The 18,149-nt window shown below is 48.9% G+C and overlaps 1 protein-coding gene across 2 annotated transcripts; it reads right to left on the minus strand.

Moving 5' to 3' along the window:
• Positions 1–356: 356 nt before the first annotated feature.
• KCTD12 (potassium channel tetramerization domain containing 12) lies at positions 357–5,567 on the minus strand. Of its 2 annotated transcripts, XM_044437900.1 has the most exons (2): positions 5,508–5,567; positions 357–5,465 (listed from the first exon to the last, which is right to left on the minus strand). In XM_044437900.1, the coding sequence occupies exons 1-2, from the start codon at positions 5,565–5,567 to the stop codon at positions 4,539–4,541; spliced, it is 987 nt and encodes a 328-aa protein (XP_044293835.1). In that variant the 3' UTR covers positions 357–4,538. The 2 variants fall into 2 exon arrangements, with proteins under 2 accessions (XP_044293835.1, XP_044293834.1); XM_044437899.1 differs by having other exon boundaries at positions 357–5,567.
• Between the last annotated feature and the right edge of the window lie 12,582 nt (positions 5,568–18,149).

An 18,149-nucleotide genomic window follows, 5' to 3' on the forward strand; every position in this document is an offset into this window, starting at 1 on the left:
GTGCCATGGCTGGCATTGCCAGTTAAAACTTTCTGAGGCGGCAGGATGGGAAAGATGGACTTCTGAGAACCCTGGGGAAACCCTGGAATCCAATGTCCAATAGGACGCGTGTCTAAGAGCAGCTGTTCTCTCAGCCGTGTTAAGTTGCTTTTTCTGTGCAAAAAAGGGAGGCACAGAACTCCTCCACTAAAAGAAGAAATAAAAATGTGAAGGGGAAGTGATGTCCATGGGAGCTCTGAAGGAGCGTCTCTGTTGTTCCCACTGGAGCTGCTAAACCAAAGTATACTCCAGCGTTCCGTTGCTAATGAAAACCCCAAATTCCACCAATGCAACTTTAATAACACAGAACACAGCCGTTTAAAATTACTAGTTAGTTCATTTTATTATACCCATTCTTATTTAAAAAATAACAGGAGCTTTAGGATAAACATTCACTAACCAAAATACAAGTCTTCATTCGAGGGATGGTGTTTTAGCCATCAGGGAGTTTAGCTGCTAATTCACATTCAAGCAAATCAGTGCAGACAAAAATGCTTCTACAGTTTTGCTGATGTTCTTACTTGTGACTTCCCTCTGAGTATGAAAATTGTCTGTCTGTCCAGGGACAGCATATGAAAATCTAGTAGAGCGCTAATAAATGAATAAAAAACTAAATGATTCGTGTAAAATGTTTCTACACTTTATATACACATTAAGTCACAAATTCAATTTAAAACCACCTGCATTCATAACTCTTATGACAGACTTAGTAAGCTACAGTACAAGATTCAATTAAAAAAGAAAATGAAAAGGGGGAAACAAGTTAGAGCTAATTTAAGCACTTACTGAAAACTGGATTGTATACAAAAGTTTAGAAAACATACCTCAGAAAACATTACTCAACACAAACTAGAAAAAGACTGTAATTGACGGTCAGGAATGACATTTTAAATATTTAATTGCAATCAATAAACTCTCACTTGCAGTATAGCTAAAATATGCACAATGGAATTATTTAAGAATAAGGCATAGGACAACCAGGGTACAATTACTTTTCTGGCACACTGGCTTACCATTGCTAGCTTATTGCTTTAATTAAAAGCACCCTCTTCTCTCTCTCACGTCCTGTTTTTGGAAAAAAAATGTCATTTCAAAATTATCTCCTACCAAGCAAAAATATTTAATGTTTTTCTATGAATATGTTATGCTTTGACATCTGGGTGCACTTGACTGATATTTGTAAAGCCCCAGGAGAATGTCAAAGAATGGTCTAAAAGAATCAGCCACAGATTTGGCTAAAAGGAACATTTCTCTCTTTGGCTCCATTCACAAATAATGCGAAGCCGCAGTTTAGCACTAAGTTCACATGAAGAAAGGAGCCCACACAAAGCACTGGGGGCTGAAGTACACCTCCCTCCCTCTCCTCCAATACCACCAGGAGGAGGAAAATCCAGGATTCAATTTCACTTTCCCTAATTCTTGGCTTTATTTTATTTGTGAACCAGGAATTGTGGTTTAAAAGACACTGTTTTTTTCAGCAAGGCAGGGAGAACAATCCAGGTTTGCGTTTCCTCAGAGGCTTGTTTGGTAAATGATTACAAGTTTATTTTAAACCAAGATTTCTGGTTCACATGTAACACTAAGCCAGGAACTTTGCAAAGGGAAACTGAACCTTGCTTTATGCCACTTCCCATCTATAGAGGAGGAGGAGAGGTGGAAATGCATGAGACCAAGGCTTTACTTGGGTTCTTTTCTGCTTGTACATGTAGCATTAAACCAGGCTTTTGTGGTACACGCGAACCTTCTGCTATCCTTGACAATCCAAGCAGGAAGTCCTGGGTTTCAGAATAATCTCTTTTACACGAAAAAGAAAACTCCATTGTTCAAGCAACTGAAATAAAGAACTCTGTGGAAAAACTCTTTGGTTGAAACTATAAGTGCCTATAACTCTGAACCCAAGAATCAAGATGTCACATGTAAGAAACACATTTTGAAGTAAATTATCAATCTGTAATGTATACCACTTGAAGTATTATCAGCTTAACTGGGTCCTGTAAAAATACTGCTTGGATCACAACTGGAAATGAACTGTACTTTTAAGTCAAGAAGTGCAATGTGCTTGATTTCAGCTGCTTAATGAGAAAATGCCAAAGCCTTCATTTAGAGGGGAAAAAACCACCCACTTGTGCTTATTCTTTAATAGTACTTTCCTAGAGAAGGTGTCAGCCCAAATTCTTATGAACCAGTGTTTCAGTACTGTTAAAGAGGAGTACACCGCATAGAAAAGCAATGGGCAATGCTCATGCTAAAACAGAGCTAAAATTTGCCCTTGAACTTTTGAAGAGAAAGCCAAAATCCCACTCAGGAAGTCCATCATATTAGGCAGCATAGCCTAGGTAACACACTTATAACCACCTCTTCTTTCTGGCTGAAGAGGGGAAGGGGAACCTACAACAAACTCTTCAAGGAAGCATTAGATTGAACGTTGCCACTGAACAAGAAAATGGAAGCTTAGCAACACGAATAGCCTCTGTTGATCCAAGACCTCGGTACCCTATTCATGCATTACTCATACGAATCAGGAAGCCAGGAAAGAGGCCAGGCCCCCAAAGTTGCCACTGCATAATCAAGGTTCTAAATCATGCAGGCAGTTCGCACAAGAACAGGAAACGCCCGGATGTTGACAGCAGCGGTGGCAGGAGAGCCGCAGCCTCTTTCACCACAGATCCCCATTCACACAAGTAATGTGTGAATAAGGCTGCAGGCTCAGGATGCCAGCAGCTCATCTCCACCCTCAGCCAGCTCGGCAGCCTGCTTTCTAGATATCTAAACAATGTGCAGTAAATTTGCTAATATATACACCCACGTAAGTATTGGTAATGGGGGACTTCATTAAAGACTCTCCTTCAATATCATCTCCCAGGTGTAGTACAGTTTCCAAACATTCTCACTTTGAAAGCACTGTTGTTGTCTGGGGTCTTTGAACTGATCAGAGGAGGATCAAGTGGTTTAACTATCCAGAGTGTTGTGACACCAGTTTTTCCTGCCCCACCACACACGTTGATTCAGCTCAAGAGCTCTGAAGAGCACTTTGGAAAACAGCAGAGAAGGCAGAGAGAAGATAATGATGCAGGAGGTCACACTGCTAGCATTTCTCCCAAAAAGGAGAAAGGGGAGAAAAGAGCAGAAACTAAGTGCCCATTCACAAATAGCTATTCTATTCCATTGACTCTGTCCAATTTAGAACCAAGATTAAGCATTGCTGGGAAGGCAAATATCTTCCCACCAACAGGGATGTGACCAGCAAGTCTTGTTCTTGTCCCATCTCATTCCTTCCTGGGCAGGCAACTTTCGGACAAAAGTTCACACACTATTATGTTTTAAGGGAGCTTTTATCCTAGGAGTGGGAAGCCTGTTGCCTTCTGAATGCTGTTGGGTTCCAGTTCCCTTCATCCCCAGCCAAATGGCAAACTGTCAGGAACGATGGGACTTAGGCTCCAACAGCTGGAAGGAGATGGCTTCCCTGTCCCTTGAAAAGGTGGCATTTGATGGACAGGATTCATTCACCCAGGGAATACACTGGCACCACGTGTGTTTGCCAGGGCAGTACAAGGAGTCCCAGATAAACAGGCAGGACACCTTGCCATGCACACACGTTGGAACAGGGCATGTATACTTGTGCAGGAGAATTGGAGGTATTGAGGTTCCTGCCAACAGCTGCTGTTCGGGGTGACTGAGCAGACAGAAGAATGAGGCCATGGCATGGAAACAGGGGCACAAGACACAGGATGAAAATTGCGCAGAGAGGCGAGCTAGATCCATGTTCTGGTGAAGGAGTACAGGAGTTCCAGATCAAGCTTAAAAGGGGGGCTTATAAAGACATGGGGTGGTTTGGGCTAAAGGGGCGTCCTTCTCAATAAGGAGCCTATTATCGAAGGTGTTCTTTGGATGGGCTAGTGAGAGGCGGGTGAGCGGGGGGGGGGGTGAGTCTGCGGGAACATGTGGAAATGATCAAGGGAGGAACGCCAGGTAATGGCAAGGGTTGCCAGGGAGCTGAATTCAGGTTCTGAGAGGCCATGGGAGAAGAGTGGTGAGGGCCAGAGGCAAAGGGCCTGGAACCAAGCCGGGGGGCCAACATAGCAGGAAACCACCCCGTGGCCAGCGGGTCAGGGGCAGGTCTGGGAAAGAGGAACCCAGTCCCCGATAGGGCCCGTGGGCCTGAGGTTCCCCACATCTACTTTGAGCGACACAGGTGGGAAAGCGCGCGTGGGGCTTCCCTTCCGGGCCAGGAGGAAGGAGGTCTCGGGTCACCACCCCATTGCTAGGCAAAGGCTCCATCGGCGCCTCACCCAGGCAGAAATCCAGCAGGTGCAGCTCTGTCTAGCTCCGCGCCACGCACCGGGGACGGCGGCTCGCCTCCCCCGCCTGCCTCCCCCGCATGCATTTCAGGCCCCGAAAGCAAAGGCTGTGGCGAGCCGAAGGGGCCCTCCGGAGCAAGTCCTCGGGTGGGGAGCGCCCTGCGCCTCGGCTGAGCGCCCGTCCCGCGGCGGGCCCAGCCCTCACTCCCTGCAGAAGACGTACTCGGTGTAGCTGGTCCAGATCTTGTCGTCGGCAGGGCCGCCCTGCTCGGGGGCGAAGGCGCAGGTGCCGGTGGACGAGCACGCCGCCATGCGGAAGCCGGCCTCGCTGAGGCGGTCGAAGGCCTGCTCGAGGAAGTTGAACTTGAGGTAGTAGCGCGCCGTGTAGCGCTCGGGCGGCCGGTCCGGGTCGCGGCTCTCGTTGAGCGTCTCGCCGAAGACCTCCTTGGCCAGCGCCGTCTTGCCGCACACCGTGATGCGCGCCACGCGGCGGAACTTGGCGTCCGCCTGCGCGTCGCGCCCGATGGTGTACGAGCCGCGGTAGCCGATGGTGATGTAGCCCGAGCGCCGCCCGGCCGCCGCGCCGCCGGCGTCCAGCGACAGCGACGGCGCCAGCAGCGGCCCCCCGGAGGGGCTGCGGCTGGACGTGGGCGAGGCGGACGCGCCGGGGCCGCCGGCCTCGGGGAACTCCGCCTCCAGGTAGCCCAGCGCCCCCGGCGGCTCGTCGGCGCACACGGAGGCGTCGCGCAGCAGCCCGGAGAAGCGCGCCGTCGGGGCCGCGGCGGCCGCGAGGCGGCGCACCAGGTCGGGCAGCTGGAAGTACTCGGCCTCCCTCTGCAGGCGGCTGCGCTCCGGGAAGCGCTCGGGCAGCACCAGCTCCTGGTCCCGCAGGTAGTCCAGGATGTAGCGGAAGAGGAAGCCGTCGCGGTCGAGGAAGAAGCGGCCCTTGGAGTCGCGGGGCAGCTCGGCCGCCTCCTGCTGCGAGAACATGCGCCACAGCAGCGAGCCGCGCACCGAGAGCACCGTGCCCCTGCGCGTCACGTATACCTGCCCGCCGACATTCAGCTCCACGATCTCCGGGAAAGCATCGCCGCCGCCGCCGCCGGGCACCGACGCCGCCGCCGGCCCCTGCTGCTGCTGCTGCTGCGGCCGCGCCGCGCCGCGCAAGGCGCTGCTGTTGCCCCCGCCGCCCCCGTTGGGCAGCCCCCGAGCGCTGTCCGCCAAGGCCATGTCCGAGGGAGTCCTTCCTCTAGGGCCGCGCCCGCCCGCTCTCCGCCAGGCTGGGATGCGCCGCTCCCTTCTCGGCTCGCTCGCCCCCCGCCTTCCGCGGCCGCCAGCCGCCCCCGAGCTCCGCCGAAGCGCCGCGGGGGGCCCGCCTGGCTTGTCTTCGCGGCTCGCCCGCGCGCTCCGGCTGCTGCCTGCCCGTCGGCGCCCGCTCCGCCGCTCGCGCTCCGGTGCCTGCCCGCCGAGCTCCGGGCTGCGAGGCGCTGGCAGCGAGCGGGGCCGTGTTTATGTAGAGCCGCGGCGAGCTCGCAGGAGGCGTGGGGAGGCGGCGGCGCCGGGGGGAGGCGGGCAGGCAGACGGCGCGGAGCGCTCAGGCGCGGGCTGGGTGGGTGGGTGCGTGGGGGCGCGGGGGGAGAGGAGGGGGCCGGGGGTGGGTCGACGTTGACGCGAGGTTCTTCCTCCCCCTTTGCGCTTCCTTCCCCAATTGCGAAGGAGCCCGAGCGCGGAGCTCCCACCCCCTTTTTTGCTTTCGTGACGCGGATGATTTTTTAATTATTCTCTTTGCGCACACGCCGAAATCGAACTCCGGCCAAAGCTGGAGCTCGGGGAGGCGCCGAGCAGCGCCGCCCGGGCGCGCTGCGCCATCCAGTTGCGCGGGCAGAGGCTGCGGCTGGCGCTCTGCGGACCCGGAGGCTGCCGTGCGCCCCGGAGTTGGCGCGGCCGAGCGATCCGCCACCCGCGACGCCCGTCCAGCTGCAGCCCCTCCCGCCCTTCCTCCACCGAGCCCCGCCGAGTTCGGCGGGATCTGCGAGACGCCCGGAAGCGGAGCCCGGGGAAGCAAGGGCTCTTCCGCCGCCCTTGGCTCTTTGCAGCCGCCTCGGCGCCCCGCGGGCTCCGTGCAGGAACGAGCGCCGAGCCCTGCGGCGGGGCGGCCGCGTGCGCACCCCAGTGCGGGGTCCGTCTCCCTGCGGTTGCGTCCAGCGTCGGTCAGGCTGGAGCCCCGTGCATTTCAAAGTGGGACTCGCCTTGCAGGCACCCCTCTGTACGTGCGTGAAAGAGAACGGGGCGCTGTAAAGATGGGAAGTAGGGAAGTTTTTTTTTTTTTTTTTTTAAACAGGACTGCAGAAAATTTGGAGGTACTGGCACCTTCACATGCACGGACCAATACGCAGCGTGGGGCTACTCCGCGCGTGAGTGGAGCAAAGATTTCAGGAATTCAAGCACCTTTTGTAAGAGTCTTTAGCATCCAGTGAAGGCTCCCTTAGGCTTCCTTCGCAAGGCACAGCAAGGACAGCTGCAGACTCAGTGGCTTGTGCCGTAGGTAGTGTGTGTGAGAGAGAGAGAGAGAGAGCGAGCGAGCGAGCAAGAGAAAACCCAGGTGCACTGAAGCTGGTGCAGAGACTCAGCAAGACTGGTCTGCCGCTTCCACCTCGTCACCTCCACGGCTCTTTCCCTGAAGAAGCTCCCGGGCTGTGAATGATGTTGGCAGAGGGCCGCGGTTCTGCAAACAGCCGCCTGCCTTCCATGTTGGGAAAGCAAAGAACATGCCTTGTGCGTCCGTCTGTAGGCATACTTCCCTTTTGCTTTTAAAGTTGAGCTTGCAAAAATTAATCTTTATGCTTACCCCAGCCCTTTAGTTTCCTGTTTCTAAAAGTGTTTTTTAAAAGTTTCCCAAGAGGGGGGAAAACACACAAGTGTGCCAAGCATTTACATACCCAGTTGTTTTCATCAGTTTCTAGTATTCAAGCTTCTGGTTCTAACGGGACCAATAGGTTGCTTTTTTCTTTTCTTAGCTGTAAACAAATGTTCTGCTTCTCACACCGGCTGGACAAGCCCCCCCCCCGGCCCCCTCCCCACCCTCTGCTCACACACTTTTTAATTATTGAAGCATGTGCCAGTAGCTTTTGAAGGCATACTGCTAATTTCCACACTCAGTTCAAAGATTTATCCGCATCCTGGTCTTACCCTCCCTGGGCTTGTTTGAGACTGCATAATGATGGCCAACTGTAAACTGCATTAAAATGCTTTTCTGAGCATCTGGGCACTGCTATGCAGGCAGGACTCTGTCCCCATTGTCATCAGACATTCTGGGCACGAAAGAGGAGGAACTGTGAGCCCGGTGCTTACTCTCATGTCAAGCTCTGTGTACCCTCCAGTCTGGAGCATTTCTTTCAGGCTCTTTGGGGGGCTCCATTCCTTCCCTACTCCCTCCCTCCAGCCCCTCCAAGGATGCAAAGGGCCATGCTTGGGCTCATCATGGGGCTGTTCGGAGGGGCAGTGATCTCCTGATGCTTTTTCTTAAAGGTTTTTTGGGGTGGAGGGTGGAATGGAATTACTTCTGCAAACATTGTGGTTCTGTCCAGTCTGCTGTTACTTCCTTGTGAATATTTTAAGCTACTTACGAAGCCTTGTTCGAAGACCTTGCTGTTAGCGTATGATACAGATCTGAAAGCTCAAGACCTGGGCCATCTTGTCTGGCTTCAACACAACAGCTTGATATTTAGCAATGGAAGTAAAATATTTCATGTCATGGACAGAATTGCTGGCAGAATAATCACCTACTGAACTTAGTCTTAGCCTGCTGTTCTATTGCCTTTTACCTGGGAGTAAGTCTCACCGATGTAATGGATTTGCTTCTGAGTAAACGCACATAGGATTCTTCCTTTGTGGATGCCCCCAAACCCACTGAACAGGAGTTCAAAACAACAACAGAGTGTATCCCTGAGGACAGCGTTCAATTCAATCAAGTAGGAAATGGAAGTCTTCAGAAGTAATTTCCTAACAGAATGAAAGAGTAAAAATAATATCGGTGACGGAGCAGTTAATTTATGGTGCAGGTGGGGAAAAGAGAAGCTGCCCATTCATGAATGATGGGATTCACTACAGCAGGTAGCCACTGCATTTTGGTGCCTGCTTCCCATTTTCCATTGCTGTTTAATTTTACAAAATTTAATGATTTGGAGAGGTTTAGACCACTTTGCAGTTTGAAGCAAAGTTCCAAATATAATAAAACCAACCATTTAACCATATAACAGAATGAGAAGAACAAGAACAATATAAAGTTGTGCACGTCTGGTCAGTGATAAGCTCCACTGAATGCAGGGGGGTTACTCTCAGGTAAGTGTATTCGGGTTTGCAGTTCCAGGAAGCCATCCAAAATACACTTACTAGGAAGCAAACCTCATTAACTATATAAAAGTAACACCTAAAGAAATGTTTAGGAGTACACAGTAAAAGAGAACAAGAGCTGTATTTTCTAGGCACAGAACTAAAACCTGGGGAGGGGGGGGGTCTTGTTTTGGTACCTGCACTGTAAATAGAAGCAATAGATTGTCCAAAGTCAAGGAGACGAAACAGTATCACTTTTCGAGATAGATAGAGATAGTCCTGCATCAGAGGTGCTTCCCAAGTAGCATCCAATACACGCAACTTCTATGGGAGATAGAACCAGAAAGAAAATCTTCAAACTTCCAGAAGATTCTATCCCACCTGGACAAACACAACTTCTTCCTGTGAAGCAAAAAGCATCCAAAGGTGTCAAAAGTACTAACCTCTGCCAGTCACCAGACGCAGATGAGATATAATTTTGATGTGTTTTTCAGCATGTTCGAGACAATCTGATTAAATGAGGTATGATGGGATGGGGCAGTGGAGGGAAAGCTGGCTTAACTACTGGCTAACATACCAAGCAATATGGAAGAGGACTCAGTTCTCCCAGTCTCAGGCCATGTGGAGCCCAGAAACGCGTAACAAGCAGTCGGGAGAGCTTGGTATGTTTCTGGCAGCCTATGCTGGCCACATTTTTGTATCAGTGAAAGTAGCCAAGGTGGCTTCAAAGGGAGACCCTGGCACAACACATTGTAGCTCTTTAATCCATTTCCTTGATCTGCTTAATTAAGGCTGGCCTCCCCCAGATCTCTCTGTTTCATTTTCCCACAGGGACCAGGGGGAGAGAGATTCGTACAAACCTCTATACCCTGCTCATAGGCTTCCATCCTATACACTCACCAGGGAGTAAGTCTCATTGAACTGAAAAAGATACAGATCAGATTCCACAATCTATAATGTGAAATTCTTGATTTACCTTTAAGGATGTGCAAAAAATAAAAAATGGTGCCCAGTTGTAAAGCTTTGTTTTACCTTCAAATTCTGTTCCTCTCCAGGTAAAATTTGCAAGGAATTTTAAGACTCTTCTTCTAACCTACAAGGACAAGAATGGCTTGTTTTCTCTTTCCACTCCCTTGCTTTAAAAGGGGTTGGTTTGTTCTCGTAGCCTTAAATCTGCCCTTAAGGTTTAATTCTCTGCCTATAAACATAGAAAGAAAGCCTACAATTCCCAGGATTCCCTCTCTGGCCACACATTAGAGCTGTTCTTTTCCTTTCCACAGGATTGTTCCCTTAACTGACTTGTCAAAACCTGTTTAAGATGCCCGAGTCTGGCTTTGGTGTTTGTTTGTTTGATCTTTTCTGGTTCTTGGTTCCTGGCGAGTGACTGGAATCCAGTGAAGGGCACATGTTTTGCAGGCACAGGGTTCAGATTGAATACCTGGTATGGTTTCTGATTCCAGCAGAAACCGGGTATGAAAAATGGATCAAGCACAGAGTGAGGTGGAGGTAAGCTGCCTGGTGCACTCCAGATATTTGGGGCTGCAGCTACCATAAGCCCCAGCCGGAATGGTCAGTGGGCAAGGTGATGGAAGGTGTAGTCCAAAACCTGCAGATGGACTGCGCTAGGTTGCTTACCTGGCAGCACTGGGGTAGATGGACAAAACCGTGCAAGGAAGCGTCCTCTAAGCATGAATTTCCCTGAAATGGTCTCTTGCTGCTTCCACTTACCGCTCAGTCTGCAGCTCAAAATGCCAGCTCCAGCAAGAATTCACTGACGGGACTCATAGACGGCATGGGCTGCTTTTCTCCGAATCACTGCTGAGCATCGTTGGTCAAATTGCAGTCCATCTGAGCCTGTACTGTGTTACCATTTGATGACTGGTGGTCACTGTTCTTATGCAATCCTGTGCATGTGTACTAAGTTCCACAGGATCAGACTGCAGTCTTTATGGTGTCACTACATCGGCATGGTTCCCAAAAGGGAAGCTGAGGCTGGGGAATCAGAACTTGCTCCTAGAGTTCTTCAGGCAAGTCTAACCACCAAGATGCATGGACTTTCACCAAGTTCTCTTTCCGCTAGTTCTTGGTGTTTTTTTAAAGCAAATTTGTGAAAAGGAAAACCTCAGGTTGAAATCTGAAGGCACATAAGGCATCTACTGTGTTGAAGCTAAACAGGTCTCGGGCTGGCCTAAATTTGGAGGGGAGTCCTCATGGGAACCACATGTGGCCACCTTGAGTTCCACAAAGGGAGAAAAGTGGGATATAAATTTGTTTAAGGCTTTCATAGACCTTCCATCTACTGGCATCTCAGGACAGTTTACAACAAAGCAACAGATAAAATAGGACACAGCATCCACTTAAATAAAATAAATTTAAAAATAAAATGATCGATTCACAACAAAACAAGCAACCAAATCTGCATTAAGATCACAGTTTGATTTCCCACATGCTAGCTTAGTATTGCAAGTCATGGCAGCCTGCTTTGCTTTGCCCAGTGGGAGAGTTAATTTTGCCACTCCTGTGTCGCCCTCAATTTCCATTCAGGTGCAAAATTCTTCACCATTTGGCCAAGGCCTTGCTGACAACCAGCTTAAAATCATCCACACCATATTTGAGCTTACTGAGTTTGTAAAGCATGTCCTAAGGTATAGGATACAATCAGTCATATGGATCTATCAACCTTTTTAGAAAATTGCCTCTGCAGATGAGTCAAATGCCTATGAAAGCACTTTTGCCGATGTGTTGGCTCTGCTGTGCCTTCCCGAGTTTGGCACACATGAAGAGAAAAACCTTCTGGCCCCTGGTCACCCTGTGGAGGGCAGAAGGCACTTCAGACTCCCAGCTCTGTGGAGCCAGGAACCTGTGCTCAGACTCGCCTCTCCTGCCCCTTGCAGTTGGCATGGAAAGCGCTGTGCAGGAAAGGAAGTGCTGGCTGGACAGAACCTGACTGCAGGACCCTCGCTATGAGAAGTCCGGCTTGCTCTGTGGCCTCCTTACCTCCCCTTGTGTGGCTCACCGCTTAGCCCAAAGCAGGCAATGGAGAGCAAGAGTGTAAGCAGGCGAAGATCTCCACCAGGCCTCCTTTTCTGCACAGGATACCTGTCAGCCCCAGAGTTTAGGTGGGCACCCCTCATCTAATGGTGCCAGACTCTCCAGGGCATGCTGGAGCGCCAGACTTCCTGGATGCTCTCCCTGTACAATAAGACTGCACGATTTTCGATAGGATGCAATGCCAGGTATAACTTTATAAATATCTATCCCACGCAATGGTAAATGTTTTAACACCCTAATCCTGCACATACGTGCTTGAAAGAAAGCACCCACAGATGCAGTTCTGTGCGAGTCAAGACGAAAAGGAGCTACGACGCATTGTCATGCCGGCTGGGCCGTGCTGAGAGTCACAGACCTTTCCTCTGGCTGAACCAGGCTTTGCTTAAAGCACTATTAGGAAGTTTTGGAAAAACCCATCACCTTCATTAAAGAGAGTCTTGGAACCTGCCAAGAAGTACAAACTTCAGTGTCGTTGCCTGGGACCTTGCCTGGCTGGGACAATGGCTCTTATCCCCTTGGTTGCTGTTGCGGTGGGATTAAAGCCTCCATTGTTTTAGAATGCACCCATAATACATTCATATGTTATGTCGCCGACCATGAAAGGCATGCAGAAATAATTAACCATGGAGGAAGGAATAGATGGTGTTGGAATAAAGTTGACGGGGAGCACGCAAAATAAAGGTGCAAGCGGAGGGTTAATTTGTTCCCAGAATGTCTGAAGTGGTTGTGAGAGAGAACAACAAGGGTCACTCAGGATGCAAAGTTAATTAAGCACTCCCAAATCATCAGAGAGTCTTGGATTTACAAAGGGAATATTAACTGGCAGCTTTGCAAAGGGGTCTTTTACCCTGGGTGACTTATTTGTAAGAAAGTCTAGAAGGTCCCTCTGTTCTGTAATACTTGTAAGTTAATTCCTTTAAAGAATTGCCAAATCAGTTGTCTCCTTAACCTGCTGCTTCGGTCCAGTAAGGCTCCTTTGTTTTCCGGATTCCGGCTGCTTTGTTCAGCCACTTCTGCAAACACAGTGAGCCCTGTTCCTGCTGCAATGCCCCTATAAACAATACACTCCAGACAGAAATATATAGTAATCGCTGTGGCAAAACCCCAAAAGAGCATCTTGTGGCATACTTAAGATTCAGGCCACAATCCTATGCACACTTCCTTGGAAGCAAATCATTCCTATTTTTATTTTATTATGAATAAGCGTAATGCGCCGTTTCCCACTGCAAAAGTCAGTCTCAAAGCAAAGACCGCATTACACCAGCAATACAGAAATTCATGATTAATATAACAGGAAAACAAGCATAATTTCAAATACCATACAAATATGTTCATCCAACTGAACTTTAAGGCACTTATTTCAGTGGGGCTTACTTCTGAATAGACATTATATTAACAGACATACTAATATGTCTGTTCAGACAGTAATATACATAATAGACATATTAAGCATATACTTAACAAGTGACATGCAGTTTAACTGAGTACATTTATATCTTGTATTTCAGATTCAAGGACACCCACATACCTGCCAGTGGCTGAAAAATAATTTTAAAGAGTTCAGAACTGCCATAATCCAATTCAGTTCCAAACATCATTAAAATGGCAGTTTTAAACATCCAGAACAAAGGACTAAAGCAATACTGAAATAATTACTCACAACTCCTATGAAGCAAATACATTTTTACAAGCCTCTTTGCATCCATCAGGAAAGCAGCTTGCTGTGCTACCAAAGGCTCAGATTTCTATACTGATGGCGGCAAGACCTTTTTTCTTTCGGGGACTTTCCTAGCTTCCATGGTCCAAGAAAGTCTGAATAGAGCATAATCTGAAAAATAGTGCTCCAGGCTTTGCACATGGAAAAAGCTTTCTGTTGTCCCCACTGAAGCTGTTCTGCAGTTTTCCAAGCTGGTGCTCTCCAGATGTGTTGGACCACAATCCCCTGGGGCCCCAGCCAGCTGAAGCACACTGGAGGTTGTAGGATACTGTCCTCTCTAAATATGCGTGCGATTGTGCCCTAAATATGTTTCTTAACCCAGAAACCGAGTGGGAGTCAATGGCTGGGTTCACACAACATGACAAGCAACCCTGAATGGTTTCCATGGCGCGTGGTCTTTTTGCCTGGATGTACCTTTCAGACAATTAAGTGCTTTCTACACTAGCATGGTTTCCATCCCCCTCACTCAGTCCTCCTGTGATTGGCTCATATCCCATCAGCCACAACCCTTGAAATTCAGGCTCATGTTGGGTGGCTGGAACAGTTGTGGACGGAGCAGCTCCTGCTCTTTCAAGGGTGACCACAGAATTGACCACAGTTTCTTACCATGAATAAAACAACACAAAAAAACGAGGTACCATGCTGAAATGCCATGACAGGATTCAGACAACACAACAGACCATCCTGCTCAAGAAACCACCATGGCTTGTCATGTCATGCAAACCTGCCTGATGTATTCTCCGTCACCATTAGCCATTTGGACTGATGGGAATTGCGGTCCAACTGCAACTGGAGTGCCACAGATTGGCCTTCCCGGACCATGACCAGAGGGCCTGTATCAGAAGGTTTCAGGTCTGGCCAGCCGCATGCCTCGTGGAAGTTCCACTGCGCAAGCGTGAGCGACTGAGCCTCCTGACCTTGACCTACAATGCCCATACGAGCTCGGGCCGATGGAAGTTGTGTCCAGCCACATCCGAAGGGTGGTTTGCTCCACTGGTTGCCCATCAGCAGCTGATAATCCCTGCTTAGATCCAGTGCAGCCAGGTCTTCTGGAGCTGGTACCAGTTCACAAAGAGTCTTCCCCATGCTGTGAGGAAGAATTTATCAAGGCAGCCTGCAGAGATCATGCTACCAGATATTACCAAGGCATTTGTATAAAGCACGTTCAGCTGGGATTAACTATGCTTCATTTGTGCCTTTGAAGACTGGAGTGAAGTGCAGATGGAAGGAAATAGCAAAACAGGAGAATGGAAGCAAGCAAGAAGTGCTCCTGCAGAATTCCTGCAGGGAAAATAGCAGATGGGGCGGGGAGGGAGGGGGGATTAATGCTGCAGCAGTCCTGTACCCACTTTCCTGGGAGTAAGCTCCATTTAAATCAGTGGGATTTATTTCTGAGTAGGCATGCATTGGATTGCTCAATGGCACAGGAAACAAAGGTGCTTTGAATCAAAAAGAAAATATGCCAGAATAATCCAGAGGAGCAACTATATCAGACACAAAATAGGAAGGGAGATGTTTTAAATTTGGTTTTGCAATGTGTAAACAACTTTGCAAACAACTAATTATGTTCTTTGCTTTTTATCTACACTTTACTACAGCAAAAGCAAGGAAAGCAAAAGATCTAACAGATCGTGATTGATTTGAAATGGTGCAATTCTTTACAGATCTTTAAAAAACAAAAACAAGGGGAAATGCTTCCCTGTTATAAATAAAATATTCTTAACCACTTGATGCTGCAAAGCAAACCTAAACAACAATATTCTTTTACACAGTCCCATGAGGTCTTCAAATACCACAATGTTCTAGTCCTTATTCTTGAATAGGACTGAAATAAGCCACAAAGTCAGGACAGAATTCAAGCAAATTCTTAGTGCTCAGATTTGCTTGTAGAAACTTCGTATATTAACAGTTCAAAAATCGGTACTCGTATAGTATAATGCCTTTATTAGTCCAATGGAAAGATTACAAAACATGTGCAATATGTTTAATGCATGTGATTTTTTTTCCTGGGCTTAAACCCAGCTGTGGGAATAATTAGGCAGGTCTGAGTGAGAAGAAAGGTTCTCAACCCTTTCCCCAGTGGAAATGCAGTGCTCTGAAGCTTCTGTTTGGCGTGGGACCAGGGGTGGCATTGGCACCAATAGAGGAAGACTGATTGGCAGGTCCCGGCTTGCCGCATCCCTATTGATGACCCCACCCCTCCTCATTTCTGGAAGTAGCCATACCAACATCCCAAAATTGTCAGGAGCCTGTCATGGTGGGCTTCTGCACTTTGGCATTGACGACTCCACCAGCAAATGCCCAAGAGATGTGAGATCTATCCCCCGTACTTGGCCAGCATCTTCCACAACCATGCCAATTATCTTAATCCAATAAGAATATTCATAAATGCAAATGAGCTGCAGCTCCCCTGGCCCATATTACAGATTCAGAAGATCTTCGTAGCAATGCAAATTGCCCACCTCTGCTCTCCAAAAGCTCATTTACATTTCTCAACAAACCTTTCTCCAGAGTAGGAGTTGTACAGAGGCATGTAGCTGCGGTACCATCATCTGCAGTACAGTTTCCAAGGAAAAGGCTTTTTGAGCTGGGATAACCAATTTTCTTAGCATTATTGCTGGTGCATATGTTTACATCAGTTTAATTGCAGCTATGTTGATTTTAAACATTGGACAGGTTGGAGGAATTCTGCAGAGTGTGGAAAGCAAGTTCGGAAGGCTGGCAAACTGTTTGCCCGTCTTATTAGAACCCAATTAAAGATGGGTGCTTATTCTCCACGTAGCTACAGCTACATCATAAAAGCAGCTGCCTCAGCTGACATGCAATCACAAGGTTCCAGATTCCCATTTACGAAGCTCAATGAGACAGTTAACTGAGGAGTCTTTTTTTATCAGAGCAAATCCCTCCTCTTTTGAACATTGGCCTCCCTGAACAATTTCGCGGTCCATTTTTTTGACATTAAAGGTTGAACTTTCTAGAAATCATGGCTGTATGGTGTTGGGGTATATTAGGACAAAGTGATCTTACTTCGGGGTGATCCATCGTGGATCACATGCCTTTTACCATTGCAGTTGTTTCCAGAATCAACATCTGCATTTGTTTTATAAGGCTTTTTAGTTCCTGGAAGGCGCACAAAAAGACACGGTCCATTTTGAAAAAAGGCACCACCAAGCAAAGTCCATGTGATAGCAAAATGGGAAAACCCATGAAAGAATCACAGGCAGCCTTAGCAGTAACAGACCCTCTTGCACAGGATGGTGCTTGGTTGACGGTGGAAGTTAAAAGCCAGAGGGAGCTTCCTTGACAGGTTCCGCCACTGAAAACATCCTGACTCCAAAATGGCTTTGAATGATCCTGATCTTGACCATTAAGCCCCACCGCTTCCCTCTGGCACTGCCCTCTTGCTTCTTCACCGAAATCAGCACAGGATCTATAGGGTTGGGACAAACCCTTTTGCAGCCCACCTCTCCAGATCCCGTGGACACCCTCTTGTGCTCGAACCGGTCCTGCAACGCGAGCTGAGCCAAGAGGAATTTCGCAAATCTGGGTGGACCCCCAGTGGCGCAACCAGTAACCTCCACCGGCCACCATTCCTGGTAGCCAACCTTCTTCCGCACCCGTTGCTTCTGGTTCCGCCCCTGGCAAGCACCCCACAAGCCTGAGCTGAGGCACGCTCCCCAGGAACCCGGACTCTGGGCTGCTGCAAAGCCGTCCGGCGTCCGGGAAGCTGAAACAAGGGAACAGATCAGTCGTTCCACAGGAGACGGACTCCTCGCACATCATGGAAGCACATGGAGTGAGTCCTGCTTTTCCACTTAGCCACTGTATCCTGTCCTTGCATATGCAGAAATAAGGACCAGATTTCCTCGTAGAGCAAAGTTTCTAAGCCTCAGCACTTCCCTCCCCTACACATTAAGCCCTGCCTTCTTTATGCCATTCTGACCTTGCAGTCCAATTCCTCCTCCTCCTCCTCCTCTTCAAACTTGTGGTGAGGTTTCTCTAGTCGCCGCTCATCTTCTACAGGAACTCCCCATCTGGCCGCACCATTTCATTTCACTTCTCATCAGATGAGGAAGCCACAAGGACAGATTTGTCAGTAAATCCTACATGACAGAAAGCGGAAACCCCTCCCAGCCCTCCAACCCCAAGCTCATCCAACACGCTGCTGCCGCCGCCGCTTTGTCTAGCCCTTCCCCTGCTCCCTAATATGTGCTGGAAGTTGGCTCGGAAAGCGTGCACACGTAAACGCATCCTTCAGCTGCCCACTCCTGTTTCGAAAGAAAGGCTGCCGTGCCAGGCCCGGCTCCAGATCGGACTCCCGGGATGGGTTCCTGCTGAAACCCCGCTGCTGGTGGCACAGGCAGTGCTGTTTGCTGGGCCACCCGCTGCCCTGCGGAACCTTTCACTGCCGCTCAAGCAGCCCATGCACTGCCGCAGCTCACCTAAAACTGCAGCAGAAATGTCCGTGAAAGCAGAAATGGCTGCATTAACCAGAATCTGCATGACTGTATTGCTTATTGTACTGCTCTCAACCATATTCTTTTCATAGCTGAAAGTAATATATTAATCAGATCATAGACAATACAGTTCTAATACGGGTTTGCACATAATGCTAACCTATGGTTTATTTGACCCATGGTTTGTTGCCCTGATGAGAATTTGTTTAGTAGATGATGAAACAAGCCATGTTGTGTTTTCTCAGTGTCTGGGTT

This window comes from Varanus komodoensis, unplaced genomic scaffold, assembly GCF_004798865.1.
Source record: "Varanus komodoensis strain SLA01 unplaced genomic scaffold, ASM479886v1 scaffold31, whole genome shotgun sequence".
Lineage (NCBI taxonomy): Eukaryota > Metazoa > Chordata > Lepidosauria > Squamata > Varanidae > Varanus > Varanus komodoensis.